The sequence below is a fragment of the Chiloscyllium plagiosum genome, unplaced genomic scaffold (assembly GCF_037043375.1).
Source record: "Chiloscyllium plagiosum isolate Xiang-an unplaced genomic scaffold, Cpla_swu_hap1 HiC_scaffold_45, whole genome shotgun sequence".
NCBI lineage: Eukaryota > Metazoa > Chordata > Chondrichthyes > Orectolobiformes > Hemiscylliidae > Chiloscyllium > Chiloscyllium plagiosum.
Window position 1 is genome coordinate 39,284,712 of NW_028270183.1, and position 20,458 is coordinate 39,305,169.

The 20,458-nt window shown below is 54.6% G+C and overlaps 1 protein-coding gene across 1 annotated transcript in view; it reads left to right on the plus strand.

The window, feature by feature from the left end:
- atp13a1 (ATPase 13A1) overlaps window positions 1–20,458 on the plus strand; it is a 144,605-nt gene that overhangs the window by 110,771 nt on the left and 13,376 nt on the right. The window contains exons 20-22 of the mRNA XM_087983349.1: window positions 15,871–16,049; window positions 18,432–18,546; window positions 19,753–20,016. Of these exons, the coding sequence (XP_087839475.1) occupies window positions 15,871–16,049; window positions 18,432–18,546; window positions 19,753–20,016 (558 nt within the window). The remainder of the gene's footprint in view (window positions 1–15,870; window positions 16,050–18,431; window positions 18,547–19,752; window positions 20,017–20,458) is intronic.

The window sequence follows — 20,458 nt, forward strand, 5'->3', positions numbered from 1 at the left end:
GTGAAGGCTGTCAGGACTGGGGTGTGTGTGTGTTCGTGAAGGCTGTCAGGTCTGGGGTGTGTGTTTGTGAAGGCTGTCAGGACTGGGGTGTGTGTGTGTGTGTGTGTGTGTGTGAAGGCTGACGGGACTGGGTGGGTGTGTTTGAAGGTTGTCAGGACTTGGGGGAGTGTGTGAAGGCTGTTGGGACTGGGGGTGTGTGTGTTTGAAGGCTGTCTGGACTGGGGGGTGTGTGTGTGTGAAGGCTGTCGTGACTGTGGTGTGTGTGTTTGAAGGCTGCCGGGACTCTGGGGTGTGTGTGTGTGAAGGCTGTCGGGACTGGGGTGTGTGTGTGTGAATGCTGTCGGGACTGGGGTGTGTGTGAGTGTGAAGGCTGTCGGGACTGGGGTGTGTGTGTGTGTGTGAAGGCTGTCAGGACTGGGGTGTGTGTGTGTGTGTGTGTGTGTTTGTGAAGGCTGTCAGGACTGGGGTGTGTGTGTGTGTGTTTGTGAAGGCTGTCCGGACTGGGGTGTGTGTGTGTGTGTGTTTGTGAAGGCTGTCAGGACTGGGGTGTGTGTGTGTGTGTGTGTGTGTTTGTGAAGGCTGTCCGGACTGGGGTGTGTGTGTGTGTGTTTGTGAAGGCTGTCAGGACTGGGGTGTGTGTGTGTGTGTGTGTGTGTGTGTGTGTGTTTGTGAAGGCTGTCAGGACTGGGGTGTGTGTGTGTGTTTGTGAAGGCTGTCAGGACTGGGGTGTGTGTGTGTGTGTGTGTGTGTGTGTTTGTGAAGGCTGTCAGGACTGGGGTGTGTGTGTGGGTGTTTGTGAAGGCTGTCAGGACTGGGGTGTGTGTGTGTGTGTTTGTGAAGGCTGTCAGGACTGGGGTGTGTGTGTGTTTGTGAAAGCTGTCAGGACTGGGGTGTGTGTGTGTTTGTGAAGGCTGTCAGGACTGGGGTGTGTGTGTGTTTGTGAAGGCTGTCAGGACTGGGGGGTGTGTGTGTGTGTGAAGGCTGTCAGGACTGGGGGGTGTGTGTGTGTGAAGGCTGTCAGGACTGGGGTGTGTGTGTGTGTGTTTGTTTGTGAAGGCTGTCAGGACTGGGGTGTGTGTGTGTTCGTGAAGGCTGTCAGGTCTGGGGTGTGTGTTTGTGAAGGCTGTCAGGACTGGGGTGTGTGTGTGTGTGTTTGTGAAGGCTGTCAGGACTGGGGTGTGTGTGTGTGTGTTTGTGAAGGCTGTCAGGACTGGGGTGTGTGTGCGTTTGTGAAGGCTGTCAGGTCTGGGGTGTGTGTTTGTGAAGGCTGTCAGGACTGGGGTGTGTGTGTGTGTGTGTTTGTGAAGGCTGTCAGGACTGGGGTGTGTGTGTGTTTGTGAAGGCTGTCAGGACTGGGGAGTGTGTGTGTTTGTGAAGGCTGTCAGGACTGGGGTGTGTGTGTGTGTTTGTGAAGGCTGTCAGGACTGGGGTGTGTGTGTGTGTTTGAACGCTGACGGTACTGGGGGGTGTGTGTGTGTGTGTGTGTGTGAAGGCTGACGGGACTGGGTGGGTATGTTTGAAGGGTGTCAGGACTTGGGGGAGTGTGTGAAGGCTGTTGGGACTGGGGGTGTGTGTGTTTGAAGGCTGTCGGGACTGGGGGGTGTGTGTGTGTGAAGGCTGTCGGGACTGGGGTGTGTGTGTGTGAATGCTGTCGGGACTGGGGTGTGTGTGTGTGAAGGCTGACGGGACTGGGGTGTGTGTGTGTGTGTTTTTGATGGCCGTCGGGACTGGGGTGGGTGTGTGTGAGTGTGAAGGCTGTCGGGACTGGGGTGTGTGTGTGTGAAGGCTGACGGGACTGGGGTGTGTGTGTGTGTGAAGGCTGTCTGGACTGAGGTGGGGGTGTGTGTGTGTGTGTGTGTGAAGGCTGTCTGGACTGAGGTGGGTGTGTGTGTGTTTTTGATGGCCGTCGGGACTGGGGTGGGTGTGTGTGTGTAGGCTGTCGGGACTGGGGTCTGTGTGAGAGAGTGAAGGCTGTTGGGACTGGGGTGTGTGTGTGTGTGAGAAGGCTGTGACTGGGGGTGTGTGTGAGAAGGCTGTGACTGGGGGTGTGTGTGTGAAGGCTGTGACTGGGGGTGTGTGTGTGTGAAGGCTGTGACTGGGGGTGTGTGTGTGAAGGCTGTGACTGGGGGTGTGTGTGTGTGAAGGCTGTGACTGGGGGTGTGTGTGTGAAGGCTGTGACTGGGGGTGTGTGTGTGAAGGCTGTGACTGGGGGTGTGTGTGTGAAGGCTGTGACTGGGGGTGTGTGTGTGAAGGCTGTGACTGGGGGTGTGTGTGAGAAGGCTGTGACTGGGGGTGTGTGTGTGTGAAGGCTGTGACTGGGGGTGTGTGTGTGAAGGCTGTGAATGGGGGTGTGTGTGTGAAGGCTGTGACTGGGGGTGTGTGTGTGAAGGCTGTGACTGGGGGTGTGTGTGTGAAGGCTGTGACTGGGGGTGTGTGTGTGAAGGCTGTGACTGGGGGTGTGTGTGTGAAGGCTGTGACTGGGGGTGTGTGTGTGAAGGCTGTGACTGGGGGTGTGTGTGTGAAGGCTGTGACTGGGGGTGTGTGTGTGAAGGCTGTGACTGGGGGTGTGTGTGTGAAGGCTGTGACTGGGGGTGTGTGTGTGAAGGCTGTGACTGGGGGTGTGTGTGTGTGAAGGCTGTGACTGGGGGTGTGTGTGTGTGTGAAGGCTGTGACTGGGGGTGTGTGTGTGTGAAGGCTGTGACTGGGGGTGTGTGTGTGAAGGCTGTGACTGGGGGTGTGTGTGTGTGAAGGCTGTCGGGACTGGGGTGTGTGTGTTTGTGAAGGCTGTCAGGTCTGGGGTGTGTGTGTGTTTGTGAAGGCTGTCAGGACTGGGGTGTGTTTGTGAAGGCTGTCAGGACTGGGGTGTGTGTGTGTGTGTGTGTTTGTGCAGGCTGTCAGGTCTGGGGGGTGTGTGTGTGTGTTTGTGAAGGCTGTCAGGTCTGGGGGGTGTGTGTGTGTGAAGGCTGTCAGGTCTGGGGTGTGTGTGTGTGTGAAGGCTGTCGGGACTGGGGTGTGTGTGTGTTTGTGAAGGCTGTCGGGACTGGGGTGTGTGTGTGTGTGTGTGTGTGTTTGTGCAGGCTGTCAGGTCTGGGGGGTGTGTGTGTGTGTTTGTGAAGGCTGTCAGGACTGGGGTGTGTTTGTGAAGGCTGTCAGGACTGGGGTGTGTGTGTGTGTGTTTGTGCAGGCTGTCAGGTCTGGGGGGTGTGTGTGTGTGTTTGTGAAGACTGTCAGGTCTGGGGGGTGTGTGTGTGTGTTTGTGAAGGCTGTCAGGTCTGGGGGGTGTGTGTGTGTGAAGGCTGTCAGGTCTGGGGTGTGTGTGTGTGTGTGAAGGCTGTCGGGACTGGCGGGGTGTGTGTGTGTGTGAAGGCTGTCGGGACTGGGGTGTGTGTGTGTTTGTGAAGGCTGTCGGGACTGGGTGTGTGCGTGTGTTTGTGAAGGCTGTCAGGACTGGGGTGTGTGTGTGTGTTTGTGAAGGCTGTCAGGACTGGGTGTGTGTGTGTGTGTTTGTGAAGGCTGTCAGGACTGGGGTGTGTGTGTGTGTGTTTGTGAAGGCTGTCAGGACTGGGGTGTGTGTGTGTGTGTTTGTGAAGGCTGTCAGGACTGGTGTGTGTGTGTGTGTGTTTGTGAAGGCTGTCAGGACTGGGGTGGGTGTGTTTGTGAAGGCTGTCAGGACTAGGGTGTGTGTGTGTGTTTGTGAAGGCTGTCAGGTCTGGGGTGTGTGTGTTTGTGAAGGCTGTCAGGACTGGGGTGTGTGTGTGTGTGTGTTTGTGAAGGCTGTCAGGACTGGGGTGTGTGTGTGTGTTTGTGAAGGCTGTCAGGACTGGGGAGTGTGTGTGTGTGTTTGTGAAGGCTGTCAGGACTGGGGAGTGTGTGTGTTTGTGAAGGCTGTCGGGACTGGGGTGTGAGTGTGAAGGCTGTCAGGACTGGGGTGTGTGTGTGTGTGTGTTTGTGAAGGCTGTCAGGACTGGGGAGTGTGTGTGTTTGTGAAGGCTGTCGGGATTGGGGTGTGAGTGTGAAGGCTGACGGGACTGGGTGGGTGTGTTTGAAGATTGTCAGGACTTGGGGGAGTGTGTGAAGGCTGTCGACTGGGGGTGTGTGTGTGAGAAGGCTGTGACTGGGGGTGTGTGTGTGAAGGCTGTTGGGACTGTGGTGTGTGTGTGAAGGCTGTCGGGAATGGGGTGTGTGTGTGTGTGTGTGTGTGTGAAGGCTGTCGGGACTGGGGTGTGTGTGTGTGTGTGTGTGTGTGTTTGTGTGTGTTCGTGAAGGCTGTCCGGACTGGGGTGTGTGTGTGTGTTTGTGAAGGCTGTCAGGACTGGGGTGTGTGTGTGTGTTTGAAGGCTGACGGTACTGGGGGGTGTGTGTGAAGGCTGTCGGGACTGGGGTGTGTGTGTGTGTGTGTGTGTGTGTGTGTGTGAAGGCTGTTGGGACTGGGGGTGTGTGTGTTTGAAGGCTGTCGGGACTGGGGGGTGTGTGTGTGTGTGTGAAGGCTGTCGGGACTCTGGGGTGTGTGTGTGTGTGTGTGTGAAGGCTGTCGGGACTGGGGTGTGTGTGTGTGAAGGCTGACGGGACTGGGGTGTGTGTGTGTGAAGGCTGACGGGACTGGGGTGTGTGTGTGTGAAGGCTGTCTGGACTGAGGTGTGTGTGTGTGTGTGTGTGTGTGTGTGTGTGAAGGCTGTCTGGACTGAGGTGTGTGTGTGTGTGTGTTTTTGATGGCCGTCGGGACTGGGGTGGGTGTGTGTGTGTAGGCTGTCGGGACTGGGGTCTGTGTGAGAGAGTGAAGGCTGTTGGGACTGGGGTGTGTGTGTGTGTGTGTGTGTGTGAAGGCTGTGACTGGGGGTGTGTGTGTGAAGGCTGTGACTGGGGGTGTGTGTGTGAAGGCTGTGACTGGGGGTGTGTGTGTGAAGGCTGTGACTGGGGGTGTGTGTGTGAAGGCTGTGACTGGGGGTGTGTGTGTGAAGGCTGTGACTGGGGGTGTGTGTGTGTGAAGGCTGTGACTGGGGGTGTGTGTGTGAAGGCTGTGACTGGGGGTGTGTGTGTGAAGGCTGTTGGGACTGGGGTGTGTTTGTGAAGGCTGTCAGGACTGGGGTGTGTGTGTGTGTGTTTGTGAAGGCTCAGGACTGGGGTGTGTGTGTGTGTGTGAAGGCTGTCAGGACTGGGGTGTGTGTGTGTTTGTGAAGGCTGTCGCGACTGGGGTGTGTGTGTGTGTGTGTGTGTGTGTGTGTGTGTGAAGGCTGTCGGGACTCGGGTGTGTGTGTGTGAGAGAAGGCTGTCGGGACTAGGGGCGTGTGTGTGAAGGCTGTCGGGACTGGGGTGTGTGTGTGTGTGTGTGTGTGTGAAGGCTGTCGGGACTCGGGTGTGTGTGTGTGAGAGAAGGCTGTCGGGACTAGGGGCGTGTGTGTGAAGGCTGTCGTGACTCGGGTGTGTGTGTGTGAGAGAAGGCTGTCGGGACTGGGGTGTGTGTGAAGGCTGTCGGGACTGGGGTGAGTGTGAAGGCTGTCGGGACTGGGGTGTGAGTGTGAAGGCTGTCGGGACTGGGGTGTGTGTGTGTGTGAAGGCTGTCGGGACTGGGGTGTGTGTTTGTGTGAAGGCTGTCGGAACTGGGGGTGTGCGTGTGTTTGTGTGAAGGCTGAGTGGACTGGGTGTGTGTGTGTGTGTGTGTGTGAGAAGGCTGTGACTGGGGGTGTGTGTGAGAAGGCTGTGACTGGGTTGTGTGTGTGTTTGTGAAGGCTGTCGGGACTGGGGTGTGTGTGTGTGTCAAGGCTGTCAGGACTGGGGTGTGTGTGTGTGAAGGCTGTCAGGACTGGGGTGTGTGTGTGTGTGAAGGCTGTCGGGACTGGGGTGTGTGTGTGTGTGTGTGTGTGTGTGTGTGTGTGAAGGCTGTCGGGACGGGTGTGTGTGAAGGCTGTCGGGTCTGGGGTGTGTGTGTGTGTGAAGGCTGTTGGGACTGGGGGCTGTGTGTGTTTGAAGGTTGTCAGGACTTGGGGGAGTGTGTGAAGGCTGTCGGGACTGGTGGGGGCGGTGTGTGTGTGTGAGACGGCTGTGACTGGGGGTGTGTGTGAGAAGGCTGTGACTGGGGTGTGTGTGTGTGTGAAGGCTGTCGTGACTGGGGTGTGTGTGTGTGTGAAGGCTGTCGTGACTGGGGTGTGTGTGTGTGTGAAGGCTGTCGGGACTGGGGTGTGTGTGTGTGTGAAGGCTGTCGGGACTGGGGGGTGTGTGTGTGTGTGTGTGTGTGTGTGTGTGTGTGTGTGTGAAGGCTGTCGAGACTGGGGGCTGTGTGTGTGAAGGCTGTCGGGACTGGGGTGTGTGTGTGTGTGTGTGTGTGTGAAGGCTGTCGTGACTGGCGGCTGAGTGTGTGAAGGCTGTCGGGATTGGGGTGTGTGTGTGTGTGTGAAGGCTGTCGGGTCTGGGGTGTGTGTGTGTGTGTGAAGTCTGTTGGGACTGGGGGCTGTGTGTGTGTGTGTGTGAAGGCTGTCGGGACTGGGGGCTGTGTGTGTGTGTGAAGGCTGTCGGGACTGGGGTGTGTGTGAAGGCTGTCGGGACTGGGGGCTGTGTGTGTGAAGGCTGTGTGTGTGAAGGCTGTCGGGACTGGGGTGTGTGTGTGTGTGAAGGCTGTCGGGACTGGGGGCTGTGTGTGTGAAGGCTGTCGCGACTGGGGTGTGTGTGTGTGTGTGTGTGTGAAGGCTGTCGGGACTGGGGGGGGGTGTGTGTGTGTGTGTGTGTGTGAAGGCTGTCGGGACTGGGGTGTGTGTGTGTGTGAAGGCTGTCGGGACTGGGGGGTGTGTGTGTGTGTGTGTGAGAAGGCTGTCGGGACTGGGGGCTGTGTGTGTGAAGACTGTCGCGACTGGGGTGTGTGTGTGTGTGAAGGCTGTCGGAACTGGCGTGTGTGTGTGAATGCTGTCGGGACTGGGGTGTGTGTGTGTGTGTGAACGCTGTCGGGACTGGGGTGTGTGTGTGTGTGAACGCTGTCGGGACTGGGGTGTGTGTGTGTGTGAACGCTGTCGGGACTGGGGGGTGTGTGTGTGTGTGTGTGTGTGTGAACGCTGTCGGGACTGGGGTGTGTGTGTGTGTGTGTGAACGCTGTCGGGACTGGGGTGTGTGTGTGTGTGTGTGTGAACGCTGTCGGGACTGGGGTGCGTGTGTGTGTGTGTGAACGCTGTCGGGACTGGGGTGTGTGTGTGTGTGAACGCTGTCGGGACTGGGGTGTGTGTGTGTGTGAACGCTGTCGGGACTGGGGTGCGTGTGTGTGTGTGTGAACGCTGTCGGGACTGGGGTGCGTGTGTGTGTGTGTGAACGCTGTCGGGACTGGGGTGTGTGTGTGTGTGTGAACGCTGTCGGGACTGGGGTGTGTGTGTGTGTGTGTGAACGCTGTCGGGACTGGGGTGTGTGTGTGTGTGTGAACGCTGTCGGGACTGGGGTGTGTGTGTGTACGCTGTCGGGACTGGGGTGTGTGTGTGTGTGTGTGAACGCTGTCGGGACGGGGGTGTGTGTGTGTGTGTGTGAACGCTGTCGGGATTGGGGGGTGTGTGTGTGTGTGTGTGTGTGAACGCTGTCGGGACTGGGGTGTGTGTGTGTGTGAGAAGGCTGTCAGGACTGGGGTGTGTGTGTGTGTGTGAACGCTGTCGGGACTGGGGTGTGTGTGTGTGTGTGTGTGAACGCTGTCGGGACTGGGGTGTGTGTGTGTGTGTGTGAACGCTGTCGGGACTGGGGTGCGTGTGTGTGTGTGTGAACGCTGTCGGGATTGGGGTGTGTGTGTGTGTGTGTCTGTGTGTGAATGCTGTCGGGACTGGGGTGTGTGTGTGTACACTGTCAGGACAGGGGTGCGTGTGAACCCTGTCGGAACATGGCGCGGGGGGGAATTGTGAACGTTGTCGTGACGGAGGGGGCGTGTGTGTGTGTGTGTGAAGGCTATCGGGACTGGGGTGTGTGTGTGTGTGTGTGTGTGTGTGTGTGAAGGCTATCGGGACTGGGGTGTGTGTGTGTGTGTGTGTGTGTGTGTGAAGGCTGTCGGGACTGGGGTGTGTGTGTGTGTGTGTGTGTGTGTGTGTGTGTGTGTGCTGTCGGGACTGGGGTGTGGGTGTGTGTGTGTGTGTGCTGTCGGGACTGGGGTGTGTGTGTGTGTGTGTGTGTGTGTGCGCTGTCGGGACTGGGGTGTGTGTGTGTGAAGGCTGTCGGGACTGTGTGTGTGTGTGTGAAGGCTGTCGGGACTGGGGGGTGTTTGTGTGTGAAGGCTGTCGGGACTGTGGGCTGTGTGTGTGTGAAGGCTGTCGGGACTGGGGTGTGTGTGTGTGTGTGTGTGCTGTCGGGACTGGGGTGTGTGTGTGTGATGTCGGGACTGGGGTGTGTGTGTGTGATGTCGGGACTGGGCTGTGTGTGTGTGAAGGCTGTCGGGACTGGGCTGTGTGTGTGTGAAGGCTGTCGGGACTGGGGTGTGTGTGTGTGAAGGCTGTCGGGACTGGGGTGTGTGTGTGTGTGAAGGCTGTCGGGACTGGGGGCTGTGTGTGTGTGAAGGCTGTCGGGACTGGGGTGTGTGTGTGTGTGTGTGAAGACTGTCGGGACTGGGGGCTGTGTGTGTGTGAAGGCTGTCGGGACTGGGGTGTGTGTGAGTGTGAAGGCTGTCGGGACTGGGGGGTGTGTGTGTGTGTGAAGGCTGACGGGACTGGGTGTGTGTGAAGGCTGACGGGACTGGGTGTGTGTGTGAGAGAAGGCTGTCGGGTCTGGGGGGTGTGTGTGTGTGTTTTTGATGGCCGTCGGGATTGGGGTGTGTGTGTGTGTTTGTCGGCTGTCGGGACTGGGGTGTGTGTGTGTGTGTGAGAGTGAAGGCTGTTGGGACTGGGGAGCGTGTGTGTGTGTGTGTGTGTGAGTGAGAAGGCTGTCGGGACTCGGGGTGTGTGTGTGTGTGTGTGAGAAGGCTGTGACTGGGGGTGTGTGTGAGAAGGCTGTGACTGGGGATGTGTGTGTGAAGGCTGTGACTGGGGGTGTGTGTGTGTGTGTGAAGGCTGTTGGGACTGGGGTGTGAGTGTGAAGGCTGACGGGACTGGGTGGGTGTGTTTGAAGGTTGTCAGGACTTGGGGGAGTGTGTGAAGGCTGTCGACTGGGGGTGTGTGTGTGATAAGGCTGTGACTGGGGGTGTGTGTGTGAAGGCTGTTGGGACTGTGGTGTGTGTGTGAAGGCTGTTGGGACTGTGGTGTGTGTGAGAAGGCTGTCGGGACTGGGGTGTGTGTGTGAAGGCTGTCGGGACTGGGGTGTGTGTGTGAAGGCTGTCGGGACTGGGGTGTGTGTGTGAAGGCTGTCGGGACTGGGGTGTGTGTGTGAAGTCCGTCGGGACTGGGGGGTGTGTGTGTGTTTGTGTGTGTGTGTGAGAAGGCTGTCGGGACTGGGGGGTGTGTGTGTGTGTGTGTGAGAAGGCTGTCGGGACTGGGGTGTGTGTGTGTTTGTGAAGGCTGTCGGGTCTGGGATGTGTGTGTGTGTGTGTGTTTGTGAAGACTGTCAGGACTGGGGTGTGTGTTTGTGAAGGCTGTCAGGACTGGGGTGTGTGTTTGTGAAGGCTGTCAGGACTGGGGTGTGCGTTTGTGAAGGCTGTCAGGACTGGGGTGTGTGTTTGTGAAGGATGTCAGGACTGGGGTGTGCGGGTGTGTGTTTGTGAAGGCTGTCAGGACTGGGGTGTGTGTGTGTGTGTGTGTGTGAAGGCTGTAGGGACTGGGGTATGTGTGTGTGTTTGTGAAGGCTGTCAGGACTGGGGTATGTGTGTGTGTTTGTGAAGGCTGTCAGGACTGGGGTATGTGTGTGTGTTTGTGAAGGCTGTCAGGACTGGGGTGGGTGTGTGTGTGTGTGTTTGTGAATGCTGTCAGGACTGGGGGGGTGTGTGTGTGTGTGTGTGAAGGCTGTCAGGACTGGGGTGTGTGTGTGTGGGTTTGTGAAGGCTGTCAGGACTGGGGGGGGGTGTTTGTGTGTGTGGGTTTGTGAAGGCTGTCAGGACTGGGGTGTGTGTGTGTGGGTTTGTGAAGGCTGTCAGGACTGGGGGGGGGTGTTTGTGTGTGTGGGTTTGTGAAGGCTGTCAGGACTGGCGGGGGTGTGTGTGTGTGTGTTTGTGAAGGCTGTCAGGACTGGGGTGTGTGTGTGTTTGTGAAGGCTGTCAGGACTGGGGTGTGTGTGTGTGTGTTTGTGAAGGCTGTCAGGACTGGGGTGTGTGTGGGTTTGTGAAGGCTGTCAGGACTGGGGTGTGTGTGTGTTTGTGAAGGCTGTCAGGACTGGGGTGGGTGTGTGTGTGTTTGTGAAGGCTGTCAGGACTGGGGTGTGTGTGTGTTTGTGAAGGCTGTCAGGACTGGGGTGGGTGTGTGTGTGTGTTTGTGAAGGCTGTCAGGACTGGGGTGTGTGTGTGTTTGTGAAGGCTCAGGACTGGGGTGTGTGTGTGTGTGAAGGCTGTCGGGACTGGGGTGTGTGTGTGTGTGAAGGCTGTCGGGACTGGGGTGTGTGTGTGTGAGAAGGCTGTCGGGACTGGGGTGTGTGTGTGTGAGAAGGCTGTCGGGACTGGGGTGTGTGTGTGTGAGAAGGCTGTCGGGACTGGGGTATGCGGGTGTGTGTTTGTGAAGGCTGTCAGGACTGGGGTGTGTGTGTGTGTGTGTGCGAAGGCTGTCAGGACTGGGGTGTGTGTGTGTGTGAAGGCTGTCAGGACTGGGGTGTGTGTGTGTTTGTGAAGGCTGTCGGGACTGGGGTGTGTGTGTGTGTGAAGGCTGTCGGGACTGGGGTGTGTGTGTTTGTGTGTGTGTGAAGGCTGTCGGGACTCGGGTGTGTGTGTGTGAGAAGGCTGTCGGGACTGGGGTGTGTGTGTGTGTGTGTGTGTGTGTGTGTGTGTGAAGGCTGTCGGGACTGGGGTATGCGGGTGTGTGTTTGTGTGAAGGCTGTCGGGACTGGGGTGTGTGTGTGTGTGTGTGTGTGTGTGTGAAGGCTGTCGGGACTGGGGGTGTGCGTGTGTTTGTCGGCTGTCGGGACTCGGTGTGTGTGTGTGAAGGCTGACTGGACTGGGTGTGTGTGTATGAGAAGGCTGTGACTAGGGGTGTGTGTGTGTGTGAGAAGGCTGTTGGGACTGGGTGTGTGTGTGTGAAGTCTGACGGGACTGGGTGGGTGTGTTTGAAGGTTGTCAGGACTTGGGGGAGAGTGTGAAGGCTGTCGGGACTGGGGGGGGTGTGTGTGTGTGAGAAGGCTGTGACTGGGGGTGTGTGTGAGAAGGCTGTGACTGGGGGTGTGTGTGTGAAGGCTGTCGGGACTGGGGTGTGTGTGTGTGTGAAGGCTGTCGGGACTGGGGTGTGTGTGTGTGTGAAGGCTGTCGGGACTGGGGTGTGTGTGTGTGTGTGTGTGTGAAGGCTGTCGGGACTGGGGTGTGTGTGTGTGTGTGTGAAGGCTGTCGGGACTGGGGTGTGTGTGTGTGTGTGTGAAGGCTGTCGGGACTGGGGAGTGTGTGTGTGTGTGTACACGCTGTCGGGACGTGTGTGTGTGTGTGTGTGTGAGAAGGCTGTCGGGACTGGGGTGTGTGTGTGTGACGGCTGTAGGGACTGGGGTGTGTGTGTGTGTGTGTGTGACGGCTGTAGGGACTGGGGGGTGTGTGTGTGAAGGCTGTCGGGACTGGGGTGTGTGTGTGTGTGTGTGAAGGCTGTAGGGACTGGGGTGTGTGTGTGTGTGTGTGTGTGTGTGTGTGAGAGAGACGGCTGTAGGGACTGGGGGGTGTATGTGTGAAGGCTGTCGGGACTGGGGTGTGTGTTTGTGAAGGCTGTCAGGACTGGGGTGTGTGTGTGTGAAGGCTGTCAGGACTGGGGTGTGTGTGTGTGTGTGTGTGTGTGTGTGTGTGTGTGTGTGAAGGCTGTCGGGACTGGGGTGTGTGTATGTTTGTGAAGGCTGTCAGGACTGGGGTATGCGGGTGTGTGTTTGTGAAGGCTGTAGGGACTGGGGTGTGTGTGTGTGTGTGTGTGTGTGTGTGTGAGAGAGACGGCTGTAGGGACTGGGGGGTGTATGTGTGAAGGCTGTCGGGACTGGGGTGTGTGTTTGTGAAGGCTGTCAGGACTGGGGTGTGTGTGTGTGAAGGCTGTCAGGACTGGGGTGTGTGTGTGTGTGTGTGTGTGTGTGTGTGTGAAGGCTGTCGGGACTGGGGTGTGTGTATGTTTGTGAAGGCTGTCAGGACTGGGGTATGCGGGTGTGTGTTTGTGAAGGCTGTCAGGACTGGGGTGTGTGTGTGTGTGTGTGTGTGAAGGCTGTCGGGACTGGGGTGTGTGTGTGTTTGTGAAGGCTGTCAGGACTGGGGTGTGTGTGTGTGCGAAGGCTGTCGGGACTGGGGTGTGTGTGTGTTTGTGAAGGCTGTCAGGACTGGGGTATGCGGGTGTGTGTTTGTGAAGGCTGTCGGGACTGGGCTGTGTGTGTGTGCGAAGGCTGTCGGGACTGGGCTGTGTGTGTGTGCGAAGGCTGTCGGGACTGGGGTGTGTGTGTGTGTGTTTGTGAAGGCTGTCAGGACTGGGGTGTGTGTTTGTGAAGGCTGTCAGGACTGGGGTGTGTTTGTGTGAAGGCTGTCGGGACTGGGGTGTGTGTGTGTGTGTGAAGGCTGTCGGGACTGGGTGGGTGTGTTTGAAGGTTGTCAGGACTTGGGGGAGAGTGTGAAGGCTGTCGGGACTGGGGGGGGGTGTGTGTGTGTGAGAAGGCTGTGACTGGGGGTGTGTGTGAGAAGGCTGTGACTGGGGGTGTGTGTGTGAAGGCTGTCGGGACTGGGGTGTGTGTGTGTGTGTCTGTGTGTGTGTGAAGGCTGTCGGGACTGGGGTGTGTGTGTACACGCTGTCGGGACTGGGGTGTGTGTGTGTGTGTTTGTGTGTGTGTGTGTGAGAGAAGGCTGTCGGGACTGGGGTGTGTGTGTGTGTGACGGCTGTAGGGACTGGGGTGTGTGTGTGTGTGACGGCTGTAGGGACTGGGGTGTGTGTGTGTGAAGGCTGTCGGGACTGGGGGGTGTGTGTGTGTGTGTGTACACGCTGTCGGGACTGGGGTGTGTGTGTGTGTGTGTGTGAAGGCTGTAGGGACTGGGGTATGTGTGTGTGTTTGTGAAGGCTGTCAGGACTGGGGTATGCGGGTGTGTGTGAAGGCTGTCGGGACTGGGGTGTGTGTGTGTGAAGGCTGTCGGGACTGGGGGGTGTGTGTGTGTGTGTGTACACGCTGTCGGGACTGGGGTGTGTGTGAAGGCTGTAGGGACTGGGGTATGTGTGTGTGTTTGTGAAGGCTGTCAGGACTGGGGTATGCGGGTGTGTGTGAAGGCTGTCGGGACTGGGGTGTGTGTGTGTGTGAAGGCTGTAGGGACTGGGGTATGTGTGTGAAGGCTGTCGGGACTGGGGTGTGTGTGAGAAGGCTGTCGGGACTGGGGTGTGTGTGAGAAGGCTGTCGGGACTGGGGTGTGTGTGTGAAGGCTGTCGGGACTGGGGTGTGTGTGAGAAGGCTGTCGGGACTGGGGTGTGTGTGTGTGTGAAGGCTGTCGGGACTGGGGTGTGTGTGTGAAGGCTGTCGGGACTGGGGTGTGTGTGAGAAGGCTGTCGGGACTGGGGTGTGTGTGTGTGTTTGTGTGTGTGTGTGAGAAGGCTGTGACTGGGGGTGTGTGTGTGAAGGCTGTGACTGGGGGTGTGTGTGTGAAGGCTGTGACTGGGGGTGTGTGTGTGAAGGCTGTGACTGGGGGTGTGTGTGTGAAGGCTGGGACTGGGGGTGTGTGTGTGAAGGCTGTTGGGACTGGGTGTGTGTGTGTTTGAAGGCTGACGGGACTGGGGTTTGTGTGTTTCTGTGTGTGTGTGTGTGTGTGTGAAGGCTGAAGGGACTGGGTGGGTGTGTTTGAAGGTTGTCAGGACTTGGGCGAGTGTGTGAAGGCTGTCGGGACTGGGGGTGTGTGTGTGTGAGAAGGCTGTGACTGGGGTGTGTGTGTGAAGGCTGTCTGTACTGGTGGGGGGAGTGGGGGGGTGTGTGTGTGTGGGGGGGCGCTGTCGGGTCTAGGAAGTGTGTGTGTCAAGGCTCTCGGGTCTGTGGTGTGTGTGCGCGCGCGCGTGAAGGCTGTCGGGACTGGGGTGGGGGGTGTGTGTGTGTGAGAAGGCTGTCCGGACTGGGGTGTGTGTGTGTATGTGTGAAGGCTGTCGGGTCTCAGGTGGGTGGGGGTGTGTGTGTGTGTGTGTGTGTGTGTGTTTGAAAGCTGTTGGGACTGGGGGTGGGGGTGTGTGTGTGTGTGTGTGTATGCTGTCTGGTCGGGACTGGGTGTGTGGGAAGGGTGTCGGGACTGGGGTGTGTGTGTGTGAAGGCTGTCGCGACTTGGGTGGGTGTGTGTGTGTGAAGGCTGTCGCGACTTGGGTGGGTGTGTGTGTGTGAAGGCTGTCACGTCTGGTGTGGGGGTGTGTGGTATGCTGTCAGGTCTGGGGGGGGTGTGAGTATGTGTGTGAGAAGGCTGTCTGGTCTGGGGTTGTGTGTGTGTGTGTGTGTGTGTGAATGCTGTCGGGACTTGTGTGGGTGTGTTTGTGAAGGCTGTCGGGACGGGGGTGTGGTGTGCGTGTACACTGTCGGGACTGTGTGTGTGTGTGTGTGTGTGAGAACACTGATGGGTCTGGGGTTGGTGTTTGGATGCTGTGGACGAGGTATCTGGTTATAGAGTCATATAGAATGAAACACGCACTGCAGCCCACCGTGTCTATACCGACCAACAAACACCAAAGTACACTAATCCCATTTACCTCTGCTTACCCTATTGCCTACTGTGCCCTGGCATTTTAAGTGCTCATCCAAATGATTCATAAATGTGTGTACCTGCCTCCACCACCATCTCGGGCAGTCCATTCCATAGTTCTACCATCCTTTAGATGAAAAACATTCGTTCCCTCAGCTCCCCTCTAAACCTTACTTTAAACCTTACTTTAAATCAATGCTTTCTGGACATATCTGCCATGGGAAAGAGATTCCCATGATCCGCTCTTACTGTGCTCTCGTAATATTGTATGCCTCAGTCAGATTCCCCTTTAGCCTCCTATCCTCCATTGACCACAAACACAGCCTGTCCAGTCTCCCCTCATAATGAGACTTTCCATCTCAGGCGGTATTCTGGTGAACCTTCTCTGCACCCTCTCCAGTGCAATCCTGTCCTTCTGACAGTGTGGCGACCAGAACTACACAAAGTATTCCAACTGTGGCCGAAACAACGTTTTATGTAGTTATAACAAGACTTCCTTTGCTCCTATGTTCTATGTCCTGGTAATGAAGACAAGTGTCCCATATGCTGCCTTCAGCACCCTGTCTACTGTGCTGACACCTTCAAGGGTGTTTGGACTTGTACACCAAGGTCCCTTTGTTCTTCAGTACACTCTAGGGACCTACCATTCATTGTGTATATCTTTCCCTTATTTGACATCACAGAATGCATCATCTTGCACTAATCAGGGTTAAATTCCACCTGCCCCTGCTGTGTCCACTTCACCGGTTGTCAATTTTCATGCCATCTGCAAATTTACTGACTAAACCTTCAGTGTTCACACCCAAGTCATTAATGTATATAACAAACAGCAAGGTCCCAGTACCAAACCCTGTGCTACGCTGCTGGTCACGGGCTTCCAATTACAGAAACAACCCTCCGCCTTCACCCATTTCTGCCTGTTTGCAAGCCAGTTTTGAATCCAGAGTAAGTATGATGCTGGGAAAGCACAGCAGGTCAGACAGCATCCGGGGAGCAGGATGTGGGGCGAGGGAAGGGGGCTGAGGGGTAAATGGGAGGGTGAGGGTGGGGGTGGGGCAGGCTTTTGGAGATACCTGACCTGATCTGGACAATGTTGAGTTGATGCAGAGTGTGTGTCTCATGCTTCAGTGTATATCCTGTTATTTCAGGAGTAGCTTTACTGGCGAATGCTCCTGAGCGGATTCCAGACAAGAGGAGGAGGACAAAAGATGGGATAAACGATGGGAAATCTTTCACTTCCAATACAAGCAGCAACATGAAAACAACCTCTCGGGCTGCAAGGCAGCGGGTTATGTCGCAGAGGGAGGAGCAGCTCGCTGTTCAAAGGGTAGGTACTACTCCATTACTTAAAGGATTTATCTCAACAGGTTAGCTAGAACTTGTCGTTTCCAACGTGTTAACATTGTGGTATGTAAGCCTGTTTCATTTGAAGTTATTTTACTTAAAACATAAAATATGTCAATTATAAAACAAACCTAATTTTTTGTTTCCCCTAGAGGTTGCACTAGATTGAGCATTGAGTTGATAGGGGAAGATCCCAGGTCCAATTCCCATTGTCTGCTCAAGTTAACTGGTTCAAGTGGGAGCAGTACAATCATTTCTCATTAATGGGAGAGAGAAAAAAAATCATCCAGGATTCCCTGTCCCAGGACTCCGTGTCGATGCCCCACCCTGCTTCAATCAGAAAGTGAGAAATAGGAGTAGACTTGGCTGTAATGCCTCTGCAGTTGAAATCCCGACTGTACATCACTTAGTGACATGATGCAGTGAACTCTTAACTAACCTCTGAAGTGACCTAGTGAGCCATTTGAAACCAGGGATGAGGAACACATACTGGTATTGCCAGAGACACCCTTATCCCATGAAAGTTTTAAAAAAAAACTTTGCATGTGTCTCATCAGCACTGATCAAGCCAAATCCTCTGGCAGAAATCCGGGTTCTGTACTCTTTCCTCCACTCCCAGGGCTGGTCTCCATGGTTTGCAGATGCCTGCCATGCTATTCAGGAACCAGCTCTTATCTGTTGTGCAGAGGTAGCCCAGGAGTTGCAGCTCTCCTGGGTCTGCTACCCATCAGGCATTGTTCAGTGCTGATTGCCTCCCTCATCTATGAAGCCTGTGCAATGCTTCATCATTAAAAATCTCACAACACCAATTTATAGTCCAACAGGTTTATTTGGAAGCACTAGCTTTCGGAGTGCTGCTCCTTCAGCAGGTGAAACCTGTTGGACTATAATCTGGTGTTGTGTTTTTTAACTTTGTACACCCCAGTCCAACACTGGCACCTCCACTTCAAAACCTTTTTAAGCTTTCATGGGATAGCAGGGCCTCAGGAGCTGGGAGATAACGAGCTAATTCCTGGGGTTCTGAGTATCACTGATGCTTTGTACAGATGTAAACACTGAACACACCTGGATCATAAGCAAACTAGTCATGTCCTTGTAGGGGAGGAATAATATCATGAGTGGGTACTGTACTGAACCATGTTGACCTCAACTAATGGTTGGCATCTGTGATGAAAGGTGTGAGATTTTTTTCATGCATAATATAATTTTTATAAGAGTTTTCATTTTTGTTTTGGCAAATGGGTTTGATCTGTTTATATGAAGAGGTTGAATAATTAATGAGGTCAGTCTTTTTGAACCAGTATGTGTCAGAGAACAGGTGAGTGCAGACCTCCTACACAGTTGGAGATTTATTTATAGGCAGTGTCTGCTGACATCCACAATTGGGTAGGCACACTCATCTGGAAAAGCACAATTCCAGACCTGTTAGATTATCACATCATTCAAGATTCACACGATTCTGAAACAGGGTTCAGCAGGAACCTCATTCCTGATGAAGAGCTTATGCCCGAAACGTCCATTCTCCTGCTCCTTGGATGCTGCTTGACCTGCTGTGCTTTTCCAGCACCACATTCTGGGCAGGGGACAGTGAAAGTGGAAGGGAAAACCTGGATGGGGCCAAAGAGAGAGAAAGTCCAGGGGCAGGAGGCGGTGGGGAAAGGCTCAGGGGGATTATAATATATCTTGCCTGCATTTGTTTTCCCCACACGTCTCTAAAACCGTCAATCAGCAATGTCTCGGAGTTAATATAATATGGGGAGACTTCGAGTGAAGGCTGAACACTCCAGTAGCAAGGTTGTTGCACACACCAGAGAGAAGCTGCAGCTTGGAACCTGCAAGTGGAAGAGGTTGCAGCAGATGTCAGGTGGAGCTAGGATTTCGTACAAGAGCATGGAAAGCCATTAGCTAGGCCTTTAACAAAGGAAACAAGGAAGGAGTCATGTCTTGAGTCGAGTTGGAGATGGCAAAGAAGGAGCTAATTGAAGGGTTTTGAAGGTGTGGATGAGAATTTTGCTGGAGTTTTCTGGGTGAGTTCAAAATAACAGGCTGCACGTGGATCTTAAAGGTGCGGTGACGGTTTTGGTGGGGGCCCAAGTGGGAGCACTGTCCTTAATCATTATTAAAGCAATCAACCTAAAATCCATGATATCCCCCTAAAACTAAATCAGTGAGAAACAGGATTGGGCTTTTGCAATTGAATATTGCATTGTACCTCGCTGATAAGAAGCATGTTATGAATAGCTCGTAACGAAATGCTGAAATGACCTCCCAAAATCACTCAGTTCAAGGGCATACGATAGATAATGGGCTGCACGTTGGGTGGAGAGATGTATCAGAGTAAACTCAATGTGTTCTTTCCTTATAGGAGCGTCTTAATCAGGTACTGAAAGACCTAGAGGAAGACCAGATGCCTGTAATAAAACTGGGAGATGCCAGCATTGCAGCACCATTTACTTCTAAGCTATCATCCATCATGTGCAGTGAGTGTGAACACCTAACCCAGTATGGGTGTCTATACACAGGGGGTTCTAACCTGGAAAACATTGCCCAAAAGGGGAGTGAAAGCAGATTCAATTGTAGCTTTGAAAAAGGAATTGGATGCACATTGTGAAAGAGAAATTTTGCAGGATTTTGGGGAAAGTTCAGTACTGGGAGCTGGACAAAATGGTGAACTCTTTCAAAGAACCTCTTTGATTAAATGGTGAATGTCTTACTCCTGTGCTTTATAATTTTCTGAATCTCTAATACGTAGTCAAGCGTAGCTTTAGAAGTGTTTAATGTTTGAAAGGCTAGGTAAAGTGTTTGCCTAAAAATTGTAATGAGCCACAATGATTTCACGTTTGATCCCTGATCTAGGCTGAAGGAGCTGATCCCAGTGGGATTGCATGGGGGTAGTGAATTTGACCTGTGTCACCGGGATGGGAGGGCAATCAGGAGGAAAATATTGCAAGGCTGCCGTTAGATTAGATTAGATTACTTGGTATGGAATCAGGCCCTTCGGCCCAACAAATCCACACTGACCCTCCACAGAGCAACCCACCCAGACTCATTCTCCTACATTTACCCCTTCACCTAACACTATGGGGCAATTTAGCATGGCCAATTCACCTAACCTACACATCTTTGGACTGTGGGAGGAAACCGGAGCACCCGGAGGAAACCCACGCAGACACAGGGAGAATGTGCAAACTCCACACAGACAGTTGCCTGAGGCGGGAATTGAACCCTGGTCTCTGGTGCTGTGAGGCAGCAGTGCTAACCACTGTGCCACCCATTACAGAGACCTGTTGGGCAGCTCAAAGCCTGGAGGCTGGATACCAAGCTAGATCCACCAGTCGGCCAAGATGAAGCATCTGTTGATTAATGGCTGATATGCAGCCTAGTAACAGTGCTCCCAGTAGAATCACTGTCAGGAGCACTGCTGGAGACACTCTCTTCAAGAAAGTCGAATGGTCCTCAACCAATTAGAGTTGGTTTGCCAACTAGTCAGCGCCTTTTCTCAAACAGTATACATTGTTACTCCTTCGAAATTTGGTACTTTTGCTTCTGTCCTGATGAGTGCAAGATGAAAAGGCTTTGCCAGTGTATTGACTTTTTTTTTCAGCAAATACTGAAGATTTGTATTATCATGCATATTGCAGACTTAAAAAAAAATTCTTTCCTCTTCCTGTGCCTCCAACCCACAGTTTGTTATGTGATAAAACAAGGTCGTTGCACGCTGGTAACCACGCTGCAGATGTTTAAGATCCTGGCCCTGAATGCACTGATCCTTGCCTACAGCCAGAGCGTGTTGTACCTGGAGGGAGTTAAATTCAGCGATTTCCAGGCCACGCTGCAGGGATTACTTCTAGCTGGCTGCTTTCTCTTCATCTCCAGATCCAAGGTGAAGTATTTACTTCATTCTTGCAGATCTGGACCTTACCCATTACTTACTGCATGGGCTATTGCTTGTAAATGTTAAATTTATCAGTCATCACTACAACTGATAACTGCATGAGCCACAGTTGTAATTTTGTACAGTAATTAAACATTATGCCGCTCTCACCTTTTCTGTCTCTCCCCCTCTCTCTCCTCTCTCCTCTCTCCTCTCTCCCCTCTCCTCTCTCTCGCCCTCTCTTCTCTTCTCTCTCTCGCCCTCTCTCTCTCTCTCTCTCTCTCTCTCTTTCTCTGTCTCTCTCTCCCTCCCCCTCTCTCTCCCTCTCTCTCTCTCTCCCTCCCCCTCTCTCTCTCTCTCCCTCCCCCCCTCTCTCTCCCTCCCCTCTCTCTCTCCCTCCCCTCTCTCTCTCCCTCCCCTCTCTCTCTCCCTCCCCCTCTCTCTCCCTCCCCCTCTCTCTCCCTCCCCCTCTCTCTCCCTCCACCTCTCTCTCCCTCCCCCTCTCTCTCCCTCCCCCT